The sequence below is a fragment of the Carcharhinus amblyrhynchos genome, chromosome 3, assembly GCF_965287045.1.
Source record: "Carcharhinus amblyrhynchos chromosome 3, sCarAmb.v2.hapA, whole genome shotgun sequence".
In the NCBI taxonomy this organism is placed as follows: domain Eukaryota; kingdom Metazoa; phylum Chordata; class Chondrichthyes; order Carcharhiniformes; family Carcharhinidae; genus Carcharhinus; species Carcharhinus amblyrhynchos.
In genome coordinates this window covers 103,348,033-103,372,677 of record NC_137326.1, presented here as the reverse complement: position 1 = coordinate 103,372,677, position 24,645 = coordinate 103,348,033, and the positions used below count along the sequence as shown (strand labels likewise).

Genomic DNA, 24,645 nt, shown 5'->3' with positions numbered 1-24,645 from the left:
GATGCTGCAGTGTCAAAGATGCCATTTTTCAGGTTAGGTGGCATGCCAGCGCTTTATCTGCCATTCAGATAGGTGTGAAAATAAACACACACAATAAGAAGGCTCTTTGAATGCTTACATGTGTAGCAATACTAGAGTAGGGCAAGCTGATAACTCCTGCAAAATTGAAAAATGAACCTACTGTCACACTGACAACTCAAACAACAAATCCTCCGAACACGTTATGCTTGGACATTTCTTCACGGACAATAGCTGCATGTTGAGTGTTTGGGAATCACCTGAAAACTGCTAACAAACTGAAAACAGGAGGAAGCACCTGCATTGCAGGCCATTGGAGGCCTCTGCATGGATTATCCCAGGAAATCAAATAATCCGGGGAGGAAGGCTAAGGGTGAAACTTCTGAACTCTTTAAACTCAGGGCGAACTTAAAAGTGTACATCCCTTTTCACTCTCAAGCTCACTGAAACTTGGCCCAATAACTGCACCCAAACTCCAGTCAGGCCATGTGAAACCAGAAACTGGCACTCAGCAGCCAGTTAAACAACAAGTTCGCTGCCTACTGGATTTTCCTCTCCCCCCCCCCCCCCCATTCCGTTTCCACCTGTAAAATTACTTTTCCTGACCACAATTTCTAGCCCACAGTTTTTTTTTGGTCTTTCCGAATTAGTTGAGGCAGTCAGGGCCCAACGTAAAATTTACAGTTTCTTACATTCCAGTCATAACACGTCACAATCGCTCCATCTAGCAATTAAAAACTATTTTTTTTTGACGCGTCCGCCCTCAAAAGCTCCCTAGAAATGCACGTACTAGGCCGCTTTCTCTTTCATCTCCACTTTGTTGACAAGGATCATTATGGCTGTCAGCAGAGACATTACCGCCAGCCACCACCAGGAGCGCCACCAGCAACCCCGTCACAGCGCCACCACCGACCAGGTCCGAAATTACACGCGCGCCCCAAGCACATCCCGGACAACTGGTGTCTTCGGATTTCAGAGGCTGATGGTGCAATTTATCAAATTAAATTTATTTACTTCTCCTTGTCATGTCCTCCTCATGACTTGAGAATTCTTTACATAAAGGGTATAGACCCGATGTCAGCTAGGGTCAGGTCGATGCCATTCACCATCCCGTCTCCAAAGAGTGGGCCAGTTGGTGGGGTGGTCACTAATCATCAAGGCGAGAATTAAGGGTCAGCCTGCCACAAGGGCGGGGGAAGGAAGGATGGTGAAGAGGGTAGGGCAATGGTAAAGGGGGCAGGGATGAAAGCGATGTGTTGCTGCCAGGGCTGCGAGAGCACGTGCACCAGAAGAGAGCGGATACTGTGATGATGTGCAGCAGCAGGCTGGGTTACACTCAGGTTTGTTCCTCAGTGTACCCAAACAGGCGCCGGAGTGTGGCAGCTAGGGGATTTTCAATGGATTTTTACAGTAACTTCATTGCAGTGTTAATGTAAGCCTACGGGTGATTAACAAAATAAACTTTACCTCTATGTTTGTTAAATTTGCTGATGACACAAAGGTAGTTTAAAGAGTTAGTTGTGAAGGAGGCCTAAGGAGTCTTCAAAGGGATATGGATGGCTTGAAGTATCCAGTCATCCAGCAGGTATGTCATTCTGACCCGGTACACACGATTGGTAGGATGCAGCCTCCACCTGTGGTTCTTTCTCTGCTGCTACCTGCCCTCTGAAGACACTTGCTCCTCAGCAGACTGGCTGCCTTCATCCACTTCTTGTGGTTCCTGCCCCTGTTCAGCTGGCCTCTTACTTCTCCTTCTCACTAGAGAAGATATCTCCAAGAGAATAAACTATGCCCATATTGTACTCAGCAGCATTGCTGACGTGATGTTAGATTACAGTGCTAAACAGTTTATCATCAATACCTCTGATACCATCCAGGAACACATGCATTCAAAAGATTTGCCTTTGAAATGGCTTCCTGCTAAAGTCAGGCTTAGATCTGCCTCCAGCCTTCATATCCACCCTTTCCAACAACAATGAAAAAACAATGTTACTACATGATGTGTTTCACATGTAGGAAAAGTATTATGGCATGGGGGACATATTATTGCAGTCAATTGGACCGCTAATAAGCTTAAGCAAGCAACAATTAGTAATTTCAAAATGAATGTGAGGACTTCCAATTTTTTTATCCATCCACCCACCCTATTATTGACCATTGTGATGAAGTCAGGTTTGCCACCTGGGACGAGAGCAGTCCTATTTGCAGAATGTAAAAATTAGCCCTATATGTTTGTCTTTACTGCAGAAGACGCAAAGAACATCCCAGAAATAATGGTAAATCAAGAGGTGAAAGGGAGAGAGAAACTTAAAATAATACAATCACCAGGGAAATGTTGCTGAAAAAATTATTAGAAGACTGACATGCCTCCAGGTCCTTAGGGCCTTATAAGTGGCTGCTGACATAGTAGGTGCATTAGTTTTAACTTTCCAAAATTCTCTTGATTCTGGAAAGGTCCCATCAGATAGGAAAACAGCAAATATATCCTCCACGCAAGAAAGTGGCGAGACTGAAATCAGGAAATCACAGGCCAGTTAGCCTAACACCTGTCAAAGGAAAATGTTGGAATGAATTATTAAGAAGGTTATAGCAGGGCACTTAGAACATCATAATGCAATCAGGTGGAGTAAACATTATATTGTGAAAGGGAAATCATGTCTGACTAATTTATTAGAATTCTTTGCAGAAGTAATGCAACATGGATAAAGGGGAACTCATAGTGCAGTATACTTGGATTTCTGGAAGGCATTTGACAGGGTGCCACATCAAACGTTACTGCACCAAATGAGAACCGATGGTTTACGGAGTATCAAATTATCATGGATACAAGATTAGTTAGCTAACAGGAAACAGGTGGGATAAAAATGGCTCATTTTCAGTTGTCAAGATGTAGTGAATGGGGTACTACAGGGATCAGTGCAGGGGCCTCAACTATTCACAATCTATATCAATGACTTGGAGGAAGGGAGGCACAGTGGCACTGTGGTTAGCACTGCTGCCTCACAGTGCCAGGGACCCAGGTTCACTTCCCAGCTTGGGTTACAGTCTGTGTAGAGTCTGCATGTTCTTCCTGGGTTTCCTCTGGGTGCTCTGGTTTCCACCCACAGTCCGAAAAACATGCTGGTTGGGCTCATTGACCTGAACAGGTGCTGGAGTGTGGTGACTAGGGGCTTTTCAAAGTAACTTCATTACAGTGTTAATGTAAGCATGTTTAATCTTTTACTCTAAACTTACAGATGACACAAAGAAAATTTATAGAATAAATTGTGAAGAAGTCTTCAAATGTATATGTTTAGGCTCAGTGAGTGGGCAAAAAATTGGCAGACAGAGTATATTGTAGGAAATGTGAACTTGTACACTTTGGCAGGAAGAATTGAAAAGCTACATGTTATTTTAATGCAGAGATTGCAGAACTTGGTACAGAAGGAAATGGGTGTCCTGGATCACAAAAGTTATTATGCAGATACAAGTGTTTAAGATGGCAGCTGTAGTTTATTGCAAGGTGGGTTGGATATAAAAGTAAGAGTTTTGTTACAATTGTGTATGACATTGGTGTGATTAAATCTGTACACAGTTTTGATCTCCTTATTTAAGAAAGGATATCATTGCATTGGAAAAGTGCAAGGAATGTTCACATGACTGACTCCAGAGATGAAGGAGTTGTCTGAGAAGGAAAGATTGGGCCTGTGCCCATTGGAATTTAGAGGAATGAGAAATTGAAACATAAGATTCTGAGATGTGCTCACAGGATGGATGCTAAAAGGATATTTCTTCTTGTGGGAGGAACCAGGAGACACAGATAAAAATAGGGGAAATCCCATTTAAGACAGCATTGAAGATGACATGGTGGCACAGTGGTTAGCCTCATCGTGCCAGGGACTTGGGTTCAATTCCGGCCTTGGGTCACTTTCTATGTGGAGTTTGCCCATTCGCTATGTATCTGCGTGGATTTCCTCTGGGTGCTCCGGTTTCCTCCCACAGTCCAAAGATGTGTAGGTTAGGTTGATTGGCCATGCTAAATTGACCCTAGTGTCAGGGAGTTAGAAGGGCAAATATTGGGGTTATGGGAATAGGGACTGGGTGGGGTTGTGGTCAATGCAGACTTGAATGGCCTCCTTCTGCACTGTAAGGATTCTATGACTTATGTAGAGAAATATTTTCTCTCAGAAAGTTGTTAGACTGTTGAATTCTCTTCCCCAGAAAACAGGAGAAGTTGGGCCACAGAATATTTACTTTAAACTTTAAATTTTATGCAAGTCTCTTGAATGATGGGTTAAAGGCAGACAAATTGTGAGGTGGGGTATAAATGCATATGAGTTTGTACAAGATTGGACTTTTAGTTCATATGAGGACAAGTGAAGCATCCATGATTCATCTTTATGGCAGATTTTCATCATCCACCCACAGAAAGATGAGGTCATGAGCCGTTCATCCTCCAGGATAAGAAGCCCTCTGGAGAAACATTCTTGGACATCCCGTCCATCTTTGCTGATGTTTTGAGGTCTGAACTGGATCCTTCCATACCACTGCAGTCTGAAATACCCTTGAACGTGAATTGTGGAAGGTTCACTCCGACAGGTCTATGCCTACTCAAATGTTGCCCTTCTACTGAGGGCTCAGCAGTTCTAGCATCTCTGTGCCTCCATCAAAGAGTTGCAGTTGGGTGTGAGCAGCAATTTCTTTAATGGATAGCCCTTCTCTCCTCTCAGTCAACCAGGTAGTCTCTCAAGTGGCATGAGCAGCTGCTACTCCTGTAATTGCCTAAGGGTAAAGGAGTTGTAGCAGCTGCTCAAGTACGGTGTATAGGTCTGGTGGAAGCACTTTTGGTTGTCACATATCAGTTCAACTTTGAGAGTGGAATCTCTTCCTAGCAATAAATGCCCTGATTGTGTTACCAGTGCCTTGATGGTCATGTGGGTGCAGTCAATAACCCCCAGCACCTGAAGAGTCCAAAAATTATGAAATTTCCCATGTCTTTGTAATCGCATTGGTGGAAAACTCAAAATAATCCGATACCCTGTCCAACAGGAATCCATTATTGCTTGTATGTTGTGATTGACAGCTGACTGAGAAATACCAGTGAGGTCAGCCACTGCCCCTTAGAAAGATTAGGAAGCAAAGAGATTAAGTGTCATGGTCACTTTGACAGCTACTGGCAGGATGTACTAATATGCCCCTCCAACAGTGAACCCAATTCTAATGCCATCTGCCCTTATAGGTTTTTTCTTTGGTAACATTGATATTCTGTTGGATTTAGAAAACTAATCTTTGTTGTTGATATACTTATCTAGAGGGTGTCCCCTTTTTCCCTCTCAGCCTCTCATACGTCACCTTTGTGTGCCTCAGTGCCATTCACAAGCACTTTCTGTGAGAGCAATTATTTCTTGTTGCTGCTCGACCTAAATCTAGTCAGCTCAGCCACAGCTCCATATTTAGCCTTTAAATACTTACTTCTGTTGTGGGCAAAGTTTTGGAAAGAATTATAAGGGATAGGATTTATAATCATCTAGAGGGAAATAAATTGATTAGGGATAGTCAACACGGTTTTGTGAAGGGTAGGTCGTGCCTCACAAACCTTATCGAGTTTTTTGAAAAGGTGACCAAAGAGGTGGATAAGGGTAAGGCAGTTGATGTGGTGTATATGGACTTTAGCAAAGCGTTTGATAAGATTCCCCATGGTAGGCTATTGCAGAAAATGCAGATGCATGGGATTGAGGGTGATTTAGCAGTTTGGATCAGGAATTGGCTAGCTGATAGAAGACAGAGGGTGGTGGTTGATGGGAAATATTCAACCTGGAGTTCAGTTACAAGTGGTGTACCTCAAAAATCTGTTTTGGGGCCACTGCTGTTTGTCATTTTTATGAATGACCTAGATGAGGGTATAGAAGGATGGATTAGTAAATTTGCTGATGACACCAAAGCTAGAGGAGTTGTAGACAGTGAGGATGGATGTTACAGTTTGCAGAGGGACATAGATAAGCTGCAGAGCTGGGCCAAGAGGTGGCAGATGGAGTTTAATACGGAAAAGTGTGAGGTGATTCACTTTGGTACGAATAACAGGAGTACAGAATATAGGGCTAATGGAAGGACTCTTAGTAGTATTGACGAGCAGAGAGATCTTGGGGTACATGTGCATAGTTCCCTGAAAGTTGGCACCCAGGTTGATAAGGTTGTTAAGAAGGCGTACGGTGTGTTAGCTTTTATTGGTAGAGGGATTGAATTTTGGAGCCGTGAGGTCATGTTACAACTGTACAAAACTCTGGTGCAGCCGCACTTGGAGTATTGCGTACAGTTCTGGTCGCCGCACTATAAGAAAGATGTGGAGGCATTGGAAAGGGTGCAGAGGAGGTTTACCAGGATGTTGCCTGGTATGGTGGGAAGGTCTTATGAGGAAAGGCTGAGGGACTTGAGGTTATTTTCATTGGAGAGAAGAAGGTTACGAGGTGACCTGATTGAGGCATACAAGATGATCAAAGGATTGGATAGGGTGGACAGTGAGAGCCTTTTACCTCAGATGGTGATGGCTAACACAAGGGGACATAGCTATAAATTAAGGGGTGGTAATTATAGGACGGATGTCAGAGGTAGGTTCTTTACTCAGAGGGTAGTAAGGTCGTGGAATGTCCTGCTTGCAGCAGTTGTGGACTCGCTAACTTTAAGGGCGTTCAAATGGCCAGTGGATAGGCATATGGATAGCATTGGAATAGTTTAGTTTAGAGGGTCATTAGATTGGTTCCACTGGTCGGCGCAACATCGAGGGCCGAAGGGCCTGTACTGCGCTGTAATGTTCTATGTTCTAAAAGCAATGATCCAGCTGCCTGGATCTTCCCATCCACCCCCCTCCCCCCTCCATGCTCCTGTAGGGTCACTCCTCCCAACTCCAAGTTCTCTGGTCCCTACAGTTTCCTCTATGATGCCTTTGTACACTCACTGCCGAGTAGCTATCTCTCTGCATCATTCTTCTTTCAAATTATGTAAAATGGACCTGTCTCAGTGAGTCTTGCTGGGCTGCTGCATCCTACTCAATTGTACATTGTCCCAGTGCCTGCAATCAAAGATCGCTTTTAGTCCTTTAAGTGGCTATTAATTACCTCAATTCCATAATTAAGTACTGAGCCACAGCATTTGGATTGCTTTCTGGCATCCAGTTTCCAAGGTCTTCACAAAAATCAATGGAAGCCAACCTACTGTACCTATATCCAATTTTGTCCACTTAGAATCTTAATAGTGCGGAAAAAGGCCATTGACTTATGTCAACAACAATCCTACCCAGGTCCTATCCCTGTAACCCATTGTATTTACCCTGCTAATCCATCTGTTACTAAGGGGCAATTTTGCATGGTCAATCAACCTAACATGCAATTCTTTGGAATGTGGGAGGAAACTGGAGCACCTGAAGGAAACCCTTACAGTCAGTCAAGGCTGGAATTGAACCTGTGTCCCTGGCGCTGTGAGGCAGCAGTGCTCACCATTTGTCCACTTACGTCCAAACTTCTGCCCAAAGTTTACAAATATTAATCTCTGCAGCTTTAAACAATACTGGCTTATCTTAGACCTGATGTGGAGATGCCGGCGTTGGACTGGGGTAAAACAGAAAGAAATCCTACACTCACATTGTCTGTACCTTTAAGAATTGATTAGCTATAAAGACTCACATTCCAATCATTATGCATGTAAATTGAGTTTGTGTCTTTGTGTCCTTTTTACGATCGGAACTCCCAGCCACCTGACGAAGGGACAGGCTGTCCTGAAAGCTTGCGGCTTTTGCTACAAATAAACCTGTTTGGACTTTAAACTGGTGTTGTGGGATTTCTTTCTTATCTTAGACCTGCATACTTCTTGACCTGTTCGAAGGTATGTGACAAAAGCTTTCAGAGAGAAAGATACAAATTATGAAATCTGCCGCAAGTGAAAGTAATATTTAGTGGTAAAGGTATGACTAAACTGATATAACTTCATCACAGACATAAATATCTGAAAAGTGTGATATTTGTAGAGTTCCCATTCCCCTAAGTTTCTGTTGTGTCACACACACATTTACTACATATGTTACGGAAAGGAGAAAACAGTAATTAGATCTTACCTCCCTTGTTGCCCTCTGTGTTGTTGCCTGGACCACAAAAACATTGTAGGCGCTGAACCACCACTGGTACATCTCACAGAAGAGGAGGAAATCACATTGCGTCGAAGGGACCTATAAGGAAAGTTCCTGAAATCAATTAGAATAGACTCATTTAAAAACTCAAGAGTTTTGCAGTCTCTGTGCTTCAGGGACTCATGTCATGTAATAGGCAGTACTCACTGGAAATTTCTCAGAATCTTTTCCCCAAATGGGTGATATTTTTCAAGCAAGGTTGATTTGTTTTCTGATTATTTGATGCAATATGTTCCTGATGAACCCGTTCGCTGCCATAAAACTGAAGTTTCATTATGACTTAAGGCCCCATCCTTCACAGGTTCTCTGGCTGGTCCTGACGGCTGAAGCCATAGCAACGTGATAAGGTGCACAGGTGCTTCTATGCAACAAATCATTGCTCATGTGGAAAGTAAACTTTATGCTTAAGCTCTCCTGTGTTGATTAAAAGCCCTGGTGGACAACAGGGACTAGTGAGAAAACAATGGATTGGTGACAGGGAAGCGCTAGGTTTGTTGAGAGTTTGGCGATTGAAACCAGAACTGTGAGATTTTGAATGTAATTCTGTAATAGCTCATTTTCCACACAGGGACAGGAGCATGACGACATCAATAATAATAGACATCATGATGTGCCGCATTGTCCCAACATCTTTTTTGAGAGCAAAAAATGTCACAGGGATTAAGTACATTTGATGTTTGTAACATGAGGGACAATCCAACAATCACAATATTAAGCTGTTCATTTCTGAGTGCTTTGCTTGAAAGCAGGTCCTTTGCTAATTGTCTATTGATGCTTCATCTTGAGCTGTTTTCATGGCAGTTCTTGTCAGTAGTGCTTTTCCATTGCCTTCCACTCTGAGGACCCGATCAGAAGTCCAACCCACACTGTTGGTGTTATTCTGAACCTCAGGCTGGCCAACTGAGCTGCTCAGCCCCTGTTAAAGTGTATATTTTGGAAAAAGCATTATACTGGGGCAGTGCAATCAGATTTTTGAAAAATATAGGCTCAAATAATCCAATCAGGGTTGAACCCCTGTGTTTTGAATTCTGATTGGACCCACTTTGGGGTGGCATGGTGACACAATGGTTAGCACTGATGCCCCACAGCGTCAGAGACCTGGGTTCGATTCCTAGCTTGGGTCACTATCTGTCCAGAGTCTGCATGTTCTTCCCATGTCTGCGTGGCTCTCCTTTGGGTTCTCCTGTTTCCCACCACAGTCCGAAAAATGTGCTGGTTAGGTGCTTTGGCCATGTTAAATTCTCCCTCAGTATACCTGAACAGGTGCCAGAGTGTGGCAACTAGGGGATTTTTACAGTCAGTTCATTGCAGTGTTAGTGTAAGCCTACTTGTGACACTGAAAAATAAACCAAAAAAAATTAAAGCACTTGCATTCCTCTGATTTTTCAGACAAATCTGATGGAAGATCCTGCAGACCTCAATACAGGAAAGCTTGGGACGCAGTCGGGAGAAACTGGGTGGGAATTGTATAGTTTACTCAGCAATTAGACAAGGATTTTTCTGTCTAACATTTCCTGAATAACAATTCAGTTAAGTAAATAGAACCATTCAAAGTCTTGAACCCTAACTCAGAGTTTAAGACTTTTTTGTAGGGTCCTGTGGAATTATCAATCAGAAGTTTAAACTTCACAGGAAATTTCTACGAAGTCAGTGCTTTGGAGCTTCCAAAGGATCCTGGTGTGCATCTGAGCTTGACCTCTAACGATTCAGAGACTGAAGGATCTGGGCCATAATCTCTATGAAAATAGATTACTAAATTGTGGAATTTTTCTGAATCACAATGATTAAATATCCTATAAAAACTCATATCATATTTATAATGTTACAGCTGTAGAATGGTAGAAGTGTTCTGCAGTCAACAATTTGTTGACTGTGTCAGATCAAAGTCAAACGTTTTCAGAGTACACTGTTCCTGGCTATTGTCTGAAATTGAGCTGCCTCATAATCCAACATCAGACATTGGGGTTGATTTTGGTGTGGAATGTTGATCAAGTGGGGTGTCCTTTCCAACTATCCAATAACAATTGGGGGTGACACAGTGATAAGCACTGCTGCTTCACAGTGCCAATGACCTGAGTTCAATTCCGACCTTGGGTGACTGCCTGTGTGGAGTTTGCGCATTGTCTGCATAGATTTCCTCTGGGTGCTCTTGTTTCCTCCCATTGTCCAATGATGTGCAGGTTAGGTGGAATGGCCATGCTAAGTTGCTCCTTAATGTCCAAAGATGTATAAGTTAAGTGGATTCACCATTCTAAATGTGCAGGGTTATGAGATAGGGTGGAAGGGAGGGCCTGGGTGGGATGCTCTTTCAAAGAGTCAGTGCAGATTTGATGGGCTGAATGGCCTCTTTCTATTCTGTGGGCGATCTATAGTTCAAATGAATTTTGATGCTCGAGCCCCATTCTATAGAACAGGCAAATTCCCAGAGCTTTTAATATGACTTACAGACAGTTCAATCTTTGGGTAGGTAGACTATTTAACAAGACAGATGCTCATCCTGGGTGTTCAGCACCAGGGGATGGTTGATAGCATTGGTGTTTAAGCTAAGCAACGGATATTAATGGAGGGAAATTCCATACACACCCATAGCTGCAAGGAAAATGAATTTATGGAACAAGTCAAACTCTCAAGAGACTGAAGTGAAAATTAAGTACTAGACCTGATTCCAATTTGCCCCGGCAGCAGCTATGAATAATTTTAAACAGTACAGTTCTCCTCCCAACCTGTAATGTCCATGCTTTGTGGACAGATTGAGCAAGTGACATTGGCAGCACTGATTGATATGAAAATGGCTTTGGGAGTGTAAATGCTATCACAAATATTGCATTTAAATTACAGCCTTGCCTGGTAGGACCGCTGATCAATTAAGCTGAAGTCTGTCCAAAAGTGACAATAGGTGAACCTTCAAAGGCATGACAGCAAATTTATCCCTCAATTTTAATTCTACTGCCGACTCATTTACAAGTGCAAACAAAGATAGTAGTAGGATGAAAATTGACCAGTGATAATTGGTTTCTCTTCAAATGGGAAGGCAGGTGTTGGGTATGTTGGGGGTTGAGTAATTTGAAAATGAAGTAGAGCACTCCTGTCTGATTATTACCGGTTTGCTTCTGAAGAGTGTAGACTAAACTGTATTTTTGAAGTAGTTACTTATAATAGTTACTACACCAATGGGCAGATGACTCATGGGTGTATTTTTTTCTAAAGGGGCAACAGCAGCATATTTCATTTTGAGTAAGTTCTTCTAGGTTGCTGAATGAGTGTTCAAAATTTGTTAGCACGGTTTTAGCTTGGTGACGTGTGCGAAACAAATGCTTTAACCCTAGCTGTGCCTTTATTGAGGTCTGCTCAGTGATAGGTTTATGTGGGGTACCTTATTGTTCTGCCTAACTAGGAGCCTTTTGGAAGTCAAGTGTCTCTTTATGCCCAACTGCAGGCATTTGTTAAGAACCTCCACTTCTGCTAAAGGTGAGCATTGAGCTACTTGCACAGGCAGGAGAGGGCAAGTATTTGCTGAATAAACTGTAATTTATAGTTGTATGTAATATTAATACCCTTAGCAACTGATAACATAAGCAAACAAAAATAACGTTTACTCTTAATAAGGTGGAAACATGAATATGTTTGCTTTCTTAATATGACGCAAGACTGTTCAAAATAAAACCTGTATGTTCAATTCCTATCAAACAACCAATAACATATTTAGATTGTGTTCTCTGTTTACTGAGTCAACATTAATAAGAAAAGGAAAACTAAAAACAGAACAAACATGTATAGCTTATGTCAAAATTTGAATGGACTTGTTTTTACACTGTTTCATTTATGTATTGTCTGTTTGTCCTTGTATCTGGTGACTAACCTGTAATTATAATCATCTGAAGAAATTTACATCATGTCACAAAATAAATGTCTAACATTTAGTAAGGTCACAGTCATGGCAAACAGAATCAAATAATACATTCTGATTCAATACGAACGAATATTGCAATAGTAATGGCAGAAAAAAACAGCAGCTGTAATGTACCACATCATTCAAGTGGTAGTAACTGAGTGAATATGAATGAGTCTCTGCTGAAGGTTTGATTGTGAAATGTGATATGTGGTTCAGACTTGACATTTAGCTGGTTAATGGAGAAAGGCTCCAATTTAAATGTATTTGGAAGTGAGAGTGTAAAACTGCTGTGTTATAGAATTACCAGGACCAAAGAAAATGACACACACAACTGCGGAGAGAGCGCAAGGAGAAAACCTGACAAACATCTTGCTATTCCATTAAACGGTGACCAGTAAAAGCAGGCATGTGCAATCTGACATTACCCCATCCGGGGAGCTTTATATCATGCTGCCTCTTTTGCTCCTCACTGAGTGCAACTCAGATGAGAAACTGAGATAAGATATGTCCTCTCTCTCTCTAGCACTCTGTGTTGTAATACAACAATTCCACACCATCCTGTGGAAGAACCCAAAGGTGAATCATGATTGATGGGAGAGCTGGAAATAGAAACCAAATGGATGAAAAACAACAAAGCCCACAGCCCGATGTTATCTCAACTGAGGACATCAAAGCTGACAGACCTTTACTCACCTAACAGATTTGAGAGGAAAAATAACAATCTCCTCTGACATCAGCAAAGAAACAATTCTAAATATATTTAAGAAGGGAGATAAATAGCGCTGTGGAAGCGATCTAGGTATTTCTCTAGCTGGGATATTCCTGACATGGATTCTCTTGAAATGCCCACTTCCAGTAGCTAGGGACACAGTGTGGCTTTAGACCTTCTGGAAGAACCTCCAACACAGTCTTTGTCACCAGATAAATCCAAGAAAAATGTCAAGGACTCTTCATTCATTGATTTGACCAAATCATTGGATACAGATCATGAGGCTCTGTGGATTGTGTTCCAAAGATTTTGAAACTTCATCACAATCCTGCAATTGTTTCATGATGATATGATTGCAATTGCCTTGAATGGGAAATCTTAAAAATTGAACACCTTCAATGTCAGGCCGGGATCAAGTAAGGCTGTGGGATAAAGCCCTCAATCTATTTACAGCCTACATGACAGAGCCTGTTCAGCTCATCAAAGGTCAACTGCCCTCCTGTGTTAGTGGCCTCTTTGCCAACACTATAATGACCATCACAGATTCATATGATCAATAGTTTGCAGAAGACTGTAGTATCATTGCCCACTTTGCACCAGATATATAAGATACTCTCAGCCTCTTTAATCCTGCATTCAAGAAACCAGGCTTGTTGCCAAAACAAAGCTCTAATATCAACGCAAACCTGGTCAGCTAAATGTCCCACCTACCATACAAGTTGAAGGGAAGACCCTGGAACATATTGAGCATTTGCCACATATTGACAGCCACCTATCTCAAACGGTCACCACTGACAAGGAGATCCAACTCCAGGTCAACTGTGCCAGTTCAGCCTTCTATAAATTATGGCAACAAGTGTTTGACAACGAAGATCTGCAACCCTGTAAGTCTTGGTTACAGTGCAGTTTATTACTACACTACTGTTCTGCGGTGAGATCATAAACTGAGAATCACTGGTACATAAGAGTACTAGAGAAATTCCATCAGCAACGCCTCCACCACATCCTCTAGATTTAACGGGAGGCCAGGTGAACAATTAATCTTGATGACAGTTCCATAAGCATTCAGGCAAAACTCTTGCTAAGTCAATTTTGATGGCCTGGACACTCTGTTCAGATGGTTGAACACCATCTTCCCCATGTGGCCCTGTTTTCTAAACTGTCAAATGGCCGACATTCCAAGGAAATACAAAGAAACCTTTCCAAAGACTCTCTGAAACCCTCCTTGAAGTGCAGCAGCATTGACATTAATATTTGGGAGGAGCTTGTTACCAATTGTTCAGAATAGCGACAACTTGCCCATCAAAGCAGGCTTTGAGTCCCAGCGTAGAATCATAGAATCCTACAGTGCAGAAGGAGACCATTCAGCCCATAGAGTCTGCACCACCCAGGTCCTATCCCTATAACCCCATGCATTTACCCTAGCTAATCTCCCTGACACTAAGGGGCAATTTAACATGGCCAATCCACCTAACCCGCACGTCTTTGAACTGTCGGAGGAAACTGGAACACCAGGACTTAACCCACACAGACATGGAAAGAAAATGCAAACTCCACACAGACAGTGACTAAAGCCAGGAGTTGAACCCGGGTCCCTGGCACTGTGAAGCAGCAGTGCTAATCACTGGGCCACCGTGCTGCCCGCATCTTAATAATGAAGCAATGTGGTGGCAGGGCAGAGAAGGAAAGAAAGAGAGAAAGTCCTACAGGCAGGATCCAACTACCTCATAGACATCCTGCTCCATATGTCCAAAAATATGTGGGTCAGGAATTGACCTGTTCATTCATACTTGAGACCTGTGGGAGAAACTCATGACCCTGAGTAGACATCATCCTTAAGCAAAGAGACAGCCAACAACACTACAACTCTATAATAAATTTAAAAGCTGCTGTTGCCATTAACAGCTGATTATGTCATTAATTGATTTGTAAAGCATCTGGTGCAAAGGCATACTGTTTGAACCATATTATAAGCCCTTCAGGCCAACATTTTTTCCATTGATTAAAATCAAAAGAATAGATGGGAATATAATCATAAATGCATTCGATACATCTTGCAGTCTAAAGTTTATTTATTTGCATTCACAAGTAGGCTTACATTAATGCTACAATGAAGTTATAGCGAAAATCCCCTAGTCACCACACTCCAGTGCCTGTTCGGCTACACTGAGAAAGAATTTAGCATGGCCAATGCACTGAACCAGCACATCTTTCAGATTAAAGGAGGGAACCGGAGCACCCGGAGGAAACCCATGCAGACATGGGGAAAACAAGCAGACTCTACATAGACAGTGACCCTAACCAGGAATCAAACTCAGGTACCTGGCTCTATAAGGCAGCAGTGCTAACCTGTGCCACCATGCTACCTTAAAATAATATTTGAGTGAAATCATACCAGAGTAGCACAATCATATTCCATTTAAATTAAAAGGTTTAAGTTATCAACCAATCTAAATGCAGGATAAATGTACAAGCAGCACCAATAAGAATCTATCAAATTAGGAACAAAACCTAATGCAAGGGAAAATTAATTGTATGATATTGGTATTAATTTTAGAATGGGTAGATCTGGTTCAGGTGGGACATATAAAATAATTTAAATTTCAAACCCAACCAGGAACCAGATTATGAAGATTATGGCCCACGTCTCCACAGTTTCCATCTTCCTTCCCTCTATATCCTCAAAATATCTCATCCAATCCTGGTTACGTATCTTATTTTTAAGGACGGCCAATCTACCTGATACTCTTTATCAATTTGAGCTCATCCATGACTCAAATACCTTTTCTTCCACCATGACCTGGGCAGAAATCTTGGCAAAGATTTTAAAAGTTTAAAATTTGAGGAAAATGTTGGACTGTGGGGACAGAGCAAAGAATTAGAATTAATTTTAGATTGTTTCAGCAAAGAGCCACCTTCTCTACAACTAGCTGAATGGCTTCTTTCAGTTTTGTAACTATTATAGATAAAATAATTTAATCACACATACATTTTATCCCTGTATTTTTGGTCAAAGAAGACTCCATTGCAATTTTATTTAAAAATCAATTCAGTTAAGATAATTATTTATATCAACATAATGTTGGATATAATATGAATACTTCAGCAACTAAAACAAGCATTTTCAGGAATGCTAATCAAAACGCATGAGCAAGAATAGTGACACAATGACAGTCGTCTGCTGTTACTCAGTCGGGTAAAATATACCTGAGTTTTAAGATTGGGGGTTCAAATCTCACTTCAGTGACTTAGGCACAGAAGTCTATAACATTACTTTTGCCCTTAGTATGATACTTTTCATGAGTTAAGTTTTTTCTTTCTGATTTGCTGGTAAAGCCTATGTGATTTAAGTAGAAGGTGAGAAAACATTTTTCATTCATCCAGGCTACATACAGGAAATCTAGTGGCACAGTAGTAGCGTCCCTACCTCTGAATCATAAGTTCTGTTGTGCTCAAGTCCCACACCAGAACTTGTTAGCGATGGAATGAGTGTTCAATAGGCTCATAATTGGTTTGGGCATCCTTATGTCATTCCCCAGAAGGGAAAAAGAAGTGTCTGAAGATGTTCTTAAACAAAGCAAGGCTACCTTGAAAAATTAAAATGTAAAAACACTTTTTTTTGTCTACATCATTTCCTAAGAATTTATATTTTCTAAAACAAACCACCAGATTTTATAAATGAGTGGTTGTGGAACTATCCAGTGCAGTTATTGAAAATTATTCAAAAAGAGAGACATACTTACATTATCAACAGGCAGGTAGAAGACTTGCAGGAATATATATTCTGTGGGATATGTAATATATGTGTGTTGAATACATGCATGTATTCAATGTTTAAGGCACGTGGCACTTGCCCCTGGGGAGATAAAGCACTCTTTCTAAATTTCAGAGTTGTTTACTGACAACAGAGTCATTAAAATATAATGAAAAACACCCTCAGGTAACAATCATGATGATAATTCTAAAACAGGTTTTATTCAGACCTGCATCTGAATAGATGCACTCTTTAACGATGAAAATAAACACTAATTCTGGTATCTTTTTTACATCTGCAGCAAACAGCTAAACTTGTCCCCAGGTTTACCATGCTTCTATGGAATAATACAGACTGAAACATGAAGGGGGGAGATTTGTGTTTAAGGAATAATGGAGGTTTACCACCCCCCCCCACCCCCAAATATGCCAACATTTGGTGAGTGTATTCAGTTGGGAACCCTTCATCCCCCTATAGAGACAGGTTATCAATATAAGTCATGGATACGAAAGTGCTGAAATCTCATTGTAAGAAACTCAGTGGTTAAAAGATGATTCCAAAGTTACCTCAAACTGCAGTGTACAGCATGTGGATAGTGAACCTGGCATAAACAAAGTAAACAAACCTGGAAACAATAACGACAAGGAGTTCCAATCTTCAGAAATAAAACACAAAGACATTAAAAAGGGCAGCTCAGTTTGGCTTGCTGGCGAACCCAAAGGCACATTAAATCCTGATAACAAGCAGGCCATTATTATGGACAGAAGGGGCCGAATCTTACGGCTGTTCACGTTGGTGGGATTTTCTGGTCCCCCTGCAGTGAATGGGGATTTGGCCGGGTGCCAAACTCTCCATTCTCACTTGCAGCAGCAGGGGGCGTGAATGGCCGGTGAGGTCTCGCCCAAGGATTCCCAAACCATCAAACCCTGACACTGGTTCACACAGGGATGTTGACAAACTGTGCCCCCACATGTGGAAATATATCTAAGAGAAAGTTCAAGCAAGTAAAGTCTTTACTAGTATCTTACTTCTCTGCATGAAGGGAATATCGGTGTTTTTATCAACTGTAAAATACAAATTGCACAAGCGGCAAGTGTTCTGTTGAGTGAAACCTCCTTAAGCAAAAGCAGCCAATTGTATTGTATCATAATCAATGTTACACGGCAGTTTTGCATGATGTCAATTTGAACCGAAGCTCCCCTCTGCACTTTCATCAGTTAAGAACATTAGCCTGGCAAAGTAAAAAATTGATTTATGGATTTCATCTGACAGGTTTAAGAGAAAAGAGGCAGATGGTTAAAATGGCAGTGAGGCATCAGCAAATAAAACTCAGCACAACAAAAGTAAGCGAAGAGTACAGAGAAAATACAGCGATAAATGCTTAGAACTGGGATTTACTTACACAGGCACTTAAAACAAACCATTGCCATTATGTTCGTGTGTTATGAAGGCCTGTCAAATGAAAGCTTAAAACCTGTTAATCTACACCGTCATCTAGAAATTAAACATGGGGGATACGTAATCAAGCCAATTAATTTTTTTGAAAACAAGCTCAAACAATTTCAGAGTAGTAAGAAAATTATGGAAGTAACATCTACAGGCAGTGAAAATGCTAAGGCGGTGGAGGCCTTGTATTGGGTAGCTCAGCTCATAGCAAAGACAGGGAAATTGCAGACAATCGGGGAGGAGTTGATATTGCCAGCGGCTAAGGAGATGACGGGTGCTGCGCTGGGAGAGAAGGCCTGCGAGTAAATTAACATAATTTCATTCTCAGCTAACATCGTCCAACACAGAATCAATGAGTTTTGACTAATAAAGTGATTGATCAGCTAATAGTGAAAATACAAGCAAGCTGATTTTATGTACTTCAACTGGATGAATCACTGGACATTACAAACCTTTCAGACTTGCTCACCTATGTAAGATATGAACATTACGGAGAGATACATGAGGAGGCCTTGGCTGCAAAGAAAATGCCTGTTGATCTCACGATTATTTTGAGGGAAGCGATTAAAACAGTTAATTTTATCAAGGCCTGTCCACTGGATTTGCGAATGTTTGCAGCTCTATGTGACAAGATGGACAGTGATCACCATCAACTACTTCTGCACACCAAGACCTGCTGGCTGTCCCAAGGACATGTACTCACACATTTTTTTCTAATTGTATGATGAAGTGAGAATTTTTTTACTTGATTCAAAGTTTGAATTCTCACAACGTTTCAGTGATTTTCAGGGCTTTGCCAGATTGGCATTTCTGGCAGATATTGTCGATCACTTGAATGGTCTCAATCTGAGTTCAGGGAAAATCAGTGGCAGGTTTTCACGCGCAGGGCAAAATAGAATTGCTGATCAAGAAGATAGAGACATGGGCCAAATGGCTTGAGCAGTCAAATCATTTGCAAATCTGTCAGATCTTTTGGCAGTGGCAGAAATACAGCTTCAAAGCAATGTGAAATATGACATCAGAGAGCACCTGCAAAGTTTGAAAACACAGTTACCCGAGTACTTTCCAGATCCCAGCACAAGGTTCAACTGGATATGAAATCCCTTTGTGAGCCTTGATGATGTCATCCTCATAAGCCTGACCTCAAGAGAACAAGCTAGTTGTTGAAGCTAGTGCTGCCAAATAAATCTATTGGACTTTAACCTGGTGTTATAAGACTTCTTACTGTGCTCAAGAGTACAAGACAGCTTTGTGGAACTGTCCTGCAACAGTGCTTTAAACCTAGATTTTTCTCAGAACTATCTTACTGTCTTTTAGCTTAAAGTTGCTTCAGAATACCCAGGACTCTCTGACAAGGCTGTAAAATTTCTGATGTCTTTTCCTACAACATATCTTCGGGAAATTGGAATTCCAGGGCCAAATATCAAAATAAACCTAACACTGAACCAGATCTCTGATTGAGACTGTCATCCCTGGAACCTGATATCCAGCATTTGATGTTTATGGATCAACATTAGCCTTCTCATTAGCTAAGTGTTATCTGTTTTCACTAGTTGGCCTACTGCAGGTAAATGTGCTGTATGAGAGCAATGTATTTGTGAGTGTGTATCATAAACTATTAGAAATAACTGCATTTTTATGATCTGTTGTTGTATAGGTTAGAATCCCATCCGCTGTAAAAAAAGCTCCATGAAAGCTTTTGATGACCATCTAGTGGTCCACTCAAAACAAAAGGATGGGAATCACTGCTCTAGCTTACTTGTGAAGCGTAGCCATGATGTGGAGATACCAGTGTTGCACTGAGGTGGGCACAATAAGAAGTCTCACAACACCACATTGAAGTCCAAGAGGTTTATTTGTTATCATGAGCTTCCGGAGCCCTGCTCCTTACCTGATGAAGGAGCAGCACTCCGAAAGCTCATGATACCAAATAAACCTGTTGGACTTTAACCTGGTCTGATGAGACTTCTTATTTATGAAATATACGTCACCAAGTGAAATCCCAGTTATTTGTCTAACTGGACCAATCAAAGTGTGACTATCTACACTGGTGCAAGATAAGCATCAGTCCTGTATTGGTCCATTCTTGGAAGAAATCAACTTCTCAGAGACTACATTATTCAGGAGGTCCAAAAATAGTTCACTGTTCAAAGTCTGTGTAGTTTGTTTCCCAAAATGTTCTGAACTGCAAATGAATTCTTCAATGACAAAAACATTGTTGAGGTCCCTGTCTCACCTACAAGAGAATCTACTCTTACTGACCAACATGAGCTGCCAATCATGTATCTGTGGCACTAGCCAAATAAACTAACCTGATTCCTTTCTGGTTTAGCAGCAAAACAAAGGCTGGTGTCTCCCAGAGCATTAGTGGCTATCTCTGGAAAGCCTTGTGTATTGTCTTGCTCCCAAAAACAAAGACAAAATCATTCCGTTCCAGCTAATTGCAATTAATTTTAAATGATGCTATTGTTTCCTTTCTATTATATATTACACAGATAATTTTTTTTCTGTTTAAGGTATGAGCTCTGTTTTCATGAAAGGCGCCTCCATGTTGTAAAAATTAATTTTTACTGCAGAATCAAATCGTCTAAATTTAACCCCATTTTCTCTAACACACTTCCCTCGCCCTTCCCTATATCATCAAAATTCTTCAATTTCAAATCCTCATACTTTTTTTAGTTGATGTCATGGCGTCTGCCATTATGGCTTGTTAAGTTTAAATTTATTTATTAGTGTCACAAGTATGTTTACATTAACACTGCAATGAAGTTACTGTGAAAATCCCCTGGTTGCCACACTCCAACGCTTGTTCGGGTACACCGAGGGAGAATTTATCATGGCCAATGCACCTAACAAGCACGTCTTTCAGACTGTGGGAGGAAACCAGAGCACCTGGACGAAACCCATGCAGACACTGGGAGAATATGCAGACTTCACACAGACAGTGACGAAGCTGGAATCAAACCTGGGCCCCTGGCATTATGAAGCTACTGTGCCACTTTGCCATTCTATTCTGTGTTCTAATAACCCTCTTCGTGAAAATATTTCCTCTAATGTTTCCCTCTAATTATCTGATGATAATCCTGAGATCATGTCTCTTCAAATGCCTGTTCTTATTCAAATACTGCAATGAATATACATCTAAAACAATTGCAGCAGGAAAAGTGGACCTCGGAAGTACTGAACCTGCAACAATATATTGGTCTTGCATTCATGTGTCAACCTCGAACATGTGCTGAAGTTGAACTGATAACCTTCTGATCCTAAGGGGAGAATTGTACCAAAGGCTTCAGCTGATATTGTCCAAATCTCACCCATGGCTCAGCTGTAAGCACTCATTACTTATAAGGTGCAGCTAAATCTGTATTGAACTTTGATTAGATTTGCTTAGAGTACTGTGTGCAGTTCTAGACACCATGGGGGGGGAATTCTCCTCTTCTGCCCGCCATGGTATCGTAGCGGCAGGGAGGCAGATCACGCAAAGGTCCATTGATCCAGGCCTGGGGGAGGGGGGCGGGCGGGGTGGTGGTCTGCAGTTTTGGGGTGAGCGCAGCCAGAGAATCACACCCCATATATTACAAAAATGAGAACAGAGTCCCATAAGAGGGTGCAGGAAAAATTTACAATACTGATAGCATTACGTGGGTATATATATATCAGGGCAGAATTCACTTGTTGAGTCTCTTTTCTCTTGTAAAATAAGACTGAGGGGCCTTTAAAGTTATAAAATGTTTTGATAAAGTGGATACAGAGAGAATGTTTCCTCTTTTGGGGAAGAGCAAAGCGAGAGACTGTCAACGTAAGAGAGTCACAAACAAATCCAGTTTATCTGGAATTCCAGGAATTCAGAAGGAACTTACTTACCCAAAGAGTGGTGAGAACGTGGAACTCACTGCCAGAGTGGTTGAAGCCACTTAATATGGATGCATTAAAAGGAAAGCTAGAGGAAACATCTGAGGGAGAAGAGGGTTACAGTGATAGATTTAGTTGAGGTAACTGGGAGGTGCCTCACATGGATCATAAGTGCCAGTATGCATTATAGTGGCGCTGAATGGACCGATATCATGCTGCAAATCCTATGTAAGCGTGTTTTTTGGCATTTAATGCAGGAAGAAAATACTTTTTAAAAATTTGCCGTGCTGGGTTACGCAGGTCTTACATTCAAACTCATTATGTGTTATGAAACAAGGGGTATGCTTTGAAAATACCTACAATTCTGTTTTATACTGTATTGGAGAATATATTGTAAAAGTTGTTAAATGTATGATTGACTGGTCAAGTATTAGTTAAGGTCATCTTACAAATCCTAATACAATATCTTCTAAATAATGCTGCTGAACAATAACGTTAGGAACGTTCAGTCGGCAGCTACTGTTTTTTTTACATTAAACGGTAACCATCACGGAAAATAAATGAGATATGATTTTTACTTTGTGCATTAATTTTCTCAGTGGAGCATATTTTCATCTCTTGAGACTTTACACGTGTGTTTCCCACATCCTCCAACAGGATAATCAACCAAGAACACAGGTTTATGAGACTTCCTGTCAGTTCAGGCGGTTGGAACCTGCTCTAAATCTATCAGAACATAAAAGTTTATTTCAGTTATCCACGAGCAGATTAGAAACCCACAAACGTATGTACCTCAGGAGAAGGTTATTCCTGGAACTTAAAAAAAGGTTGAAACTTACCCTATCTTTTTCTGCGGCTCCTTGAGAAAGAAATATGTTTCATCTCTCAGCATGTTATGGTTTGTCTCTGGTTTCGACTTTGCTGCTCTGAAATTCTTGATACTGAAGAAAAGGAAGGGTGGGCATCATTCCAAGCTGAACCAAAAGCAGGAAGTTCTCTTAATGCAGCTGTTAACGTTCTATTTCAACACTCATTATATTATGGCTACATTGAGTGACCATTCTTCTTCCCCCCCACCCAAAAAAAATTTACATCAATATCCTCCACAATTAATCAATTGATTGTGGTGTTGTCATATGTTAAATTAAATTGCAAGGAGGTCTTTTTTTGCTTCAATGAAGCATTATATTAGATTACTTTATTTTACAATGCTGCTTTGGTGTGTCACTACTCCCCTTCACAACACATGCAGACAGAATGATGACATTCCAGGACATTGTGTGTGATTAATATCTGGGCAGTATCAGTGTAAATAGTTTTAAATTCTTTCTTGGGCATCGCTACAAGGCTGGTGAAAAAGGCCCTCAGAAGGCGGAAATCATTGTGCATTCTTCTTCTTCTTTATAGTGGCTGAAATCATATGGATGGCTTGCCAGGCTACTTCAGAGGCTAGCTAAGAGTCAACCTCATTGGTGCGGGACTGGACTCAAGTTTAGTGGGTAGGGGCAGCAGGCTTCCTTCCTTAAAGGGAAATTGGGATTTTCCGGCAATCCAGCAATTTTGCTTATGGTCACTTTTACTGAGACCAGCTTTTAATTTGTAGTTTTTTAAACTGAGTTTGATTTGTCAAACTCCCATGCTGAAAATTGAGTTCATATTCACTGATTTGTTAGTGCAGGACTCTGGATTACTAATCTATTGACATTATTCCTCCTCTACAAATATTTGGTTCACTATAGTACTTGAAACTATAACAAGATGACTGTGAAATTTGAATAATTTTTACATAGAATCCACTTGAGGTCACTAGTAACTAACATTAGTTGTGGAATACAATATTGATAAGACTTATGAATTTAGTAATTATTATCGTTAGCACCTTATCAAATGACATTAATATAATTAGCGTACACTATGCATTTTGTCTGGCTGCATTACTTAGCAGCTATTTATTTGAAACTATTGTGTCCTGGTTAACTCCAGTAGATGTCTCTGTTTCCAAAAAATACATGTTATTGCAATGTAAATATCCAGGGAAGGTAATTGTGACATACCACAAATGAACAAAATGAGTTATGTGCCAGATGATAAAGTTGTGCCATTAAGAATGCTTCAGGCTAATTCCTTAATCATTTCTTGATATATTTTATAAATGATTGAAAGTTGTATGATTTTGTTGCAAAACCTTATTTTGACATTTGTATAGCTAGCCTATATCTTAAAAGAAATAGCTCAACATTTTAAAATGGGCATTTCATTATAAAACAAAGGGGAAGGGATTCTCCAATCAATACGTGTAGTGCCATCTTTAAAAATACTCTTTTTTACTTATAATGGGGCAAATTTCCTTAAAGGGGATCGGCAGTAGATAGAGTTGTATGACACCTACTCAAAGCACTCAGCAAGGTAACATAAACCATTTTGCTTTGGTGTCTTCATCATAATATGATTTGCAAGCTGCCAGTTCAAAGCATGCTTACCAACATGTAGCTTGTTGAAATGGAGGTGGGAAATACACTAGGCCGATAAAGTTCAAAGGGTTGGCACAGTAGCACAATGGTTAGCACAGCTGCTTCACAGTGCCAAGGGCCTAGGCTCAATTCATGCCTTGGGTCACTGTCTGTGTGGAGTTCTCCCCGTGTCTGCATGGGTTTCCTCCCACAGTCCAAAGATATGCAAGTTAGGTTGATTGGCCATGCTAAATTGACCCAAGTGTCAGTGGATTAGTAGGGTAAATATGTGGGGTTACAGGAATAGGGGCCAGGTGGGATTGTGGATGGTGCAGACTTAATGGGCTGAATAGCCTCCTTCTGCACTGA

The 24,645-nt window shown here is 41.0% G+C and overlaps 1 protein-coding gene across 1 annotated transcript in view; it reads right to left on the bottom strand.

Moving 5' to 3' along the window:
- The window catches only part of s100p (S100 calcium binding protein P), a 37,106-nt gene extending 14,359 nt beyond the window's left edge, over window positions 1-22,747 (bottom strand). The window contains exons 1-3 of the mRNA XM_080186444.1: window positions 22,666-22,747; window positions 16,518-16,630; window positions 8,102-8,212 (exon numbers count right to left, since the gene is read on the bottom strand). Coding sequence (XP_080042570.1) covers window positions 8,102-8,212; window positions 16,518-16,597 — 191 coding nt within the window. The 5' untranslated portion in view covers window positions 16,598-16,630; window positions 22,666-22,747. The remainder of the gene's footprint in view (window positions 1-8,101; window positions 8,213-16,517; window positions 16,631-22,665) is intronic.
- Window positions 22,748-24,645: the final 1,898 nt, after the last annotated feature.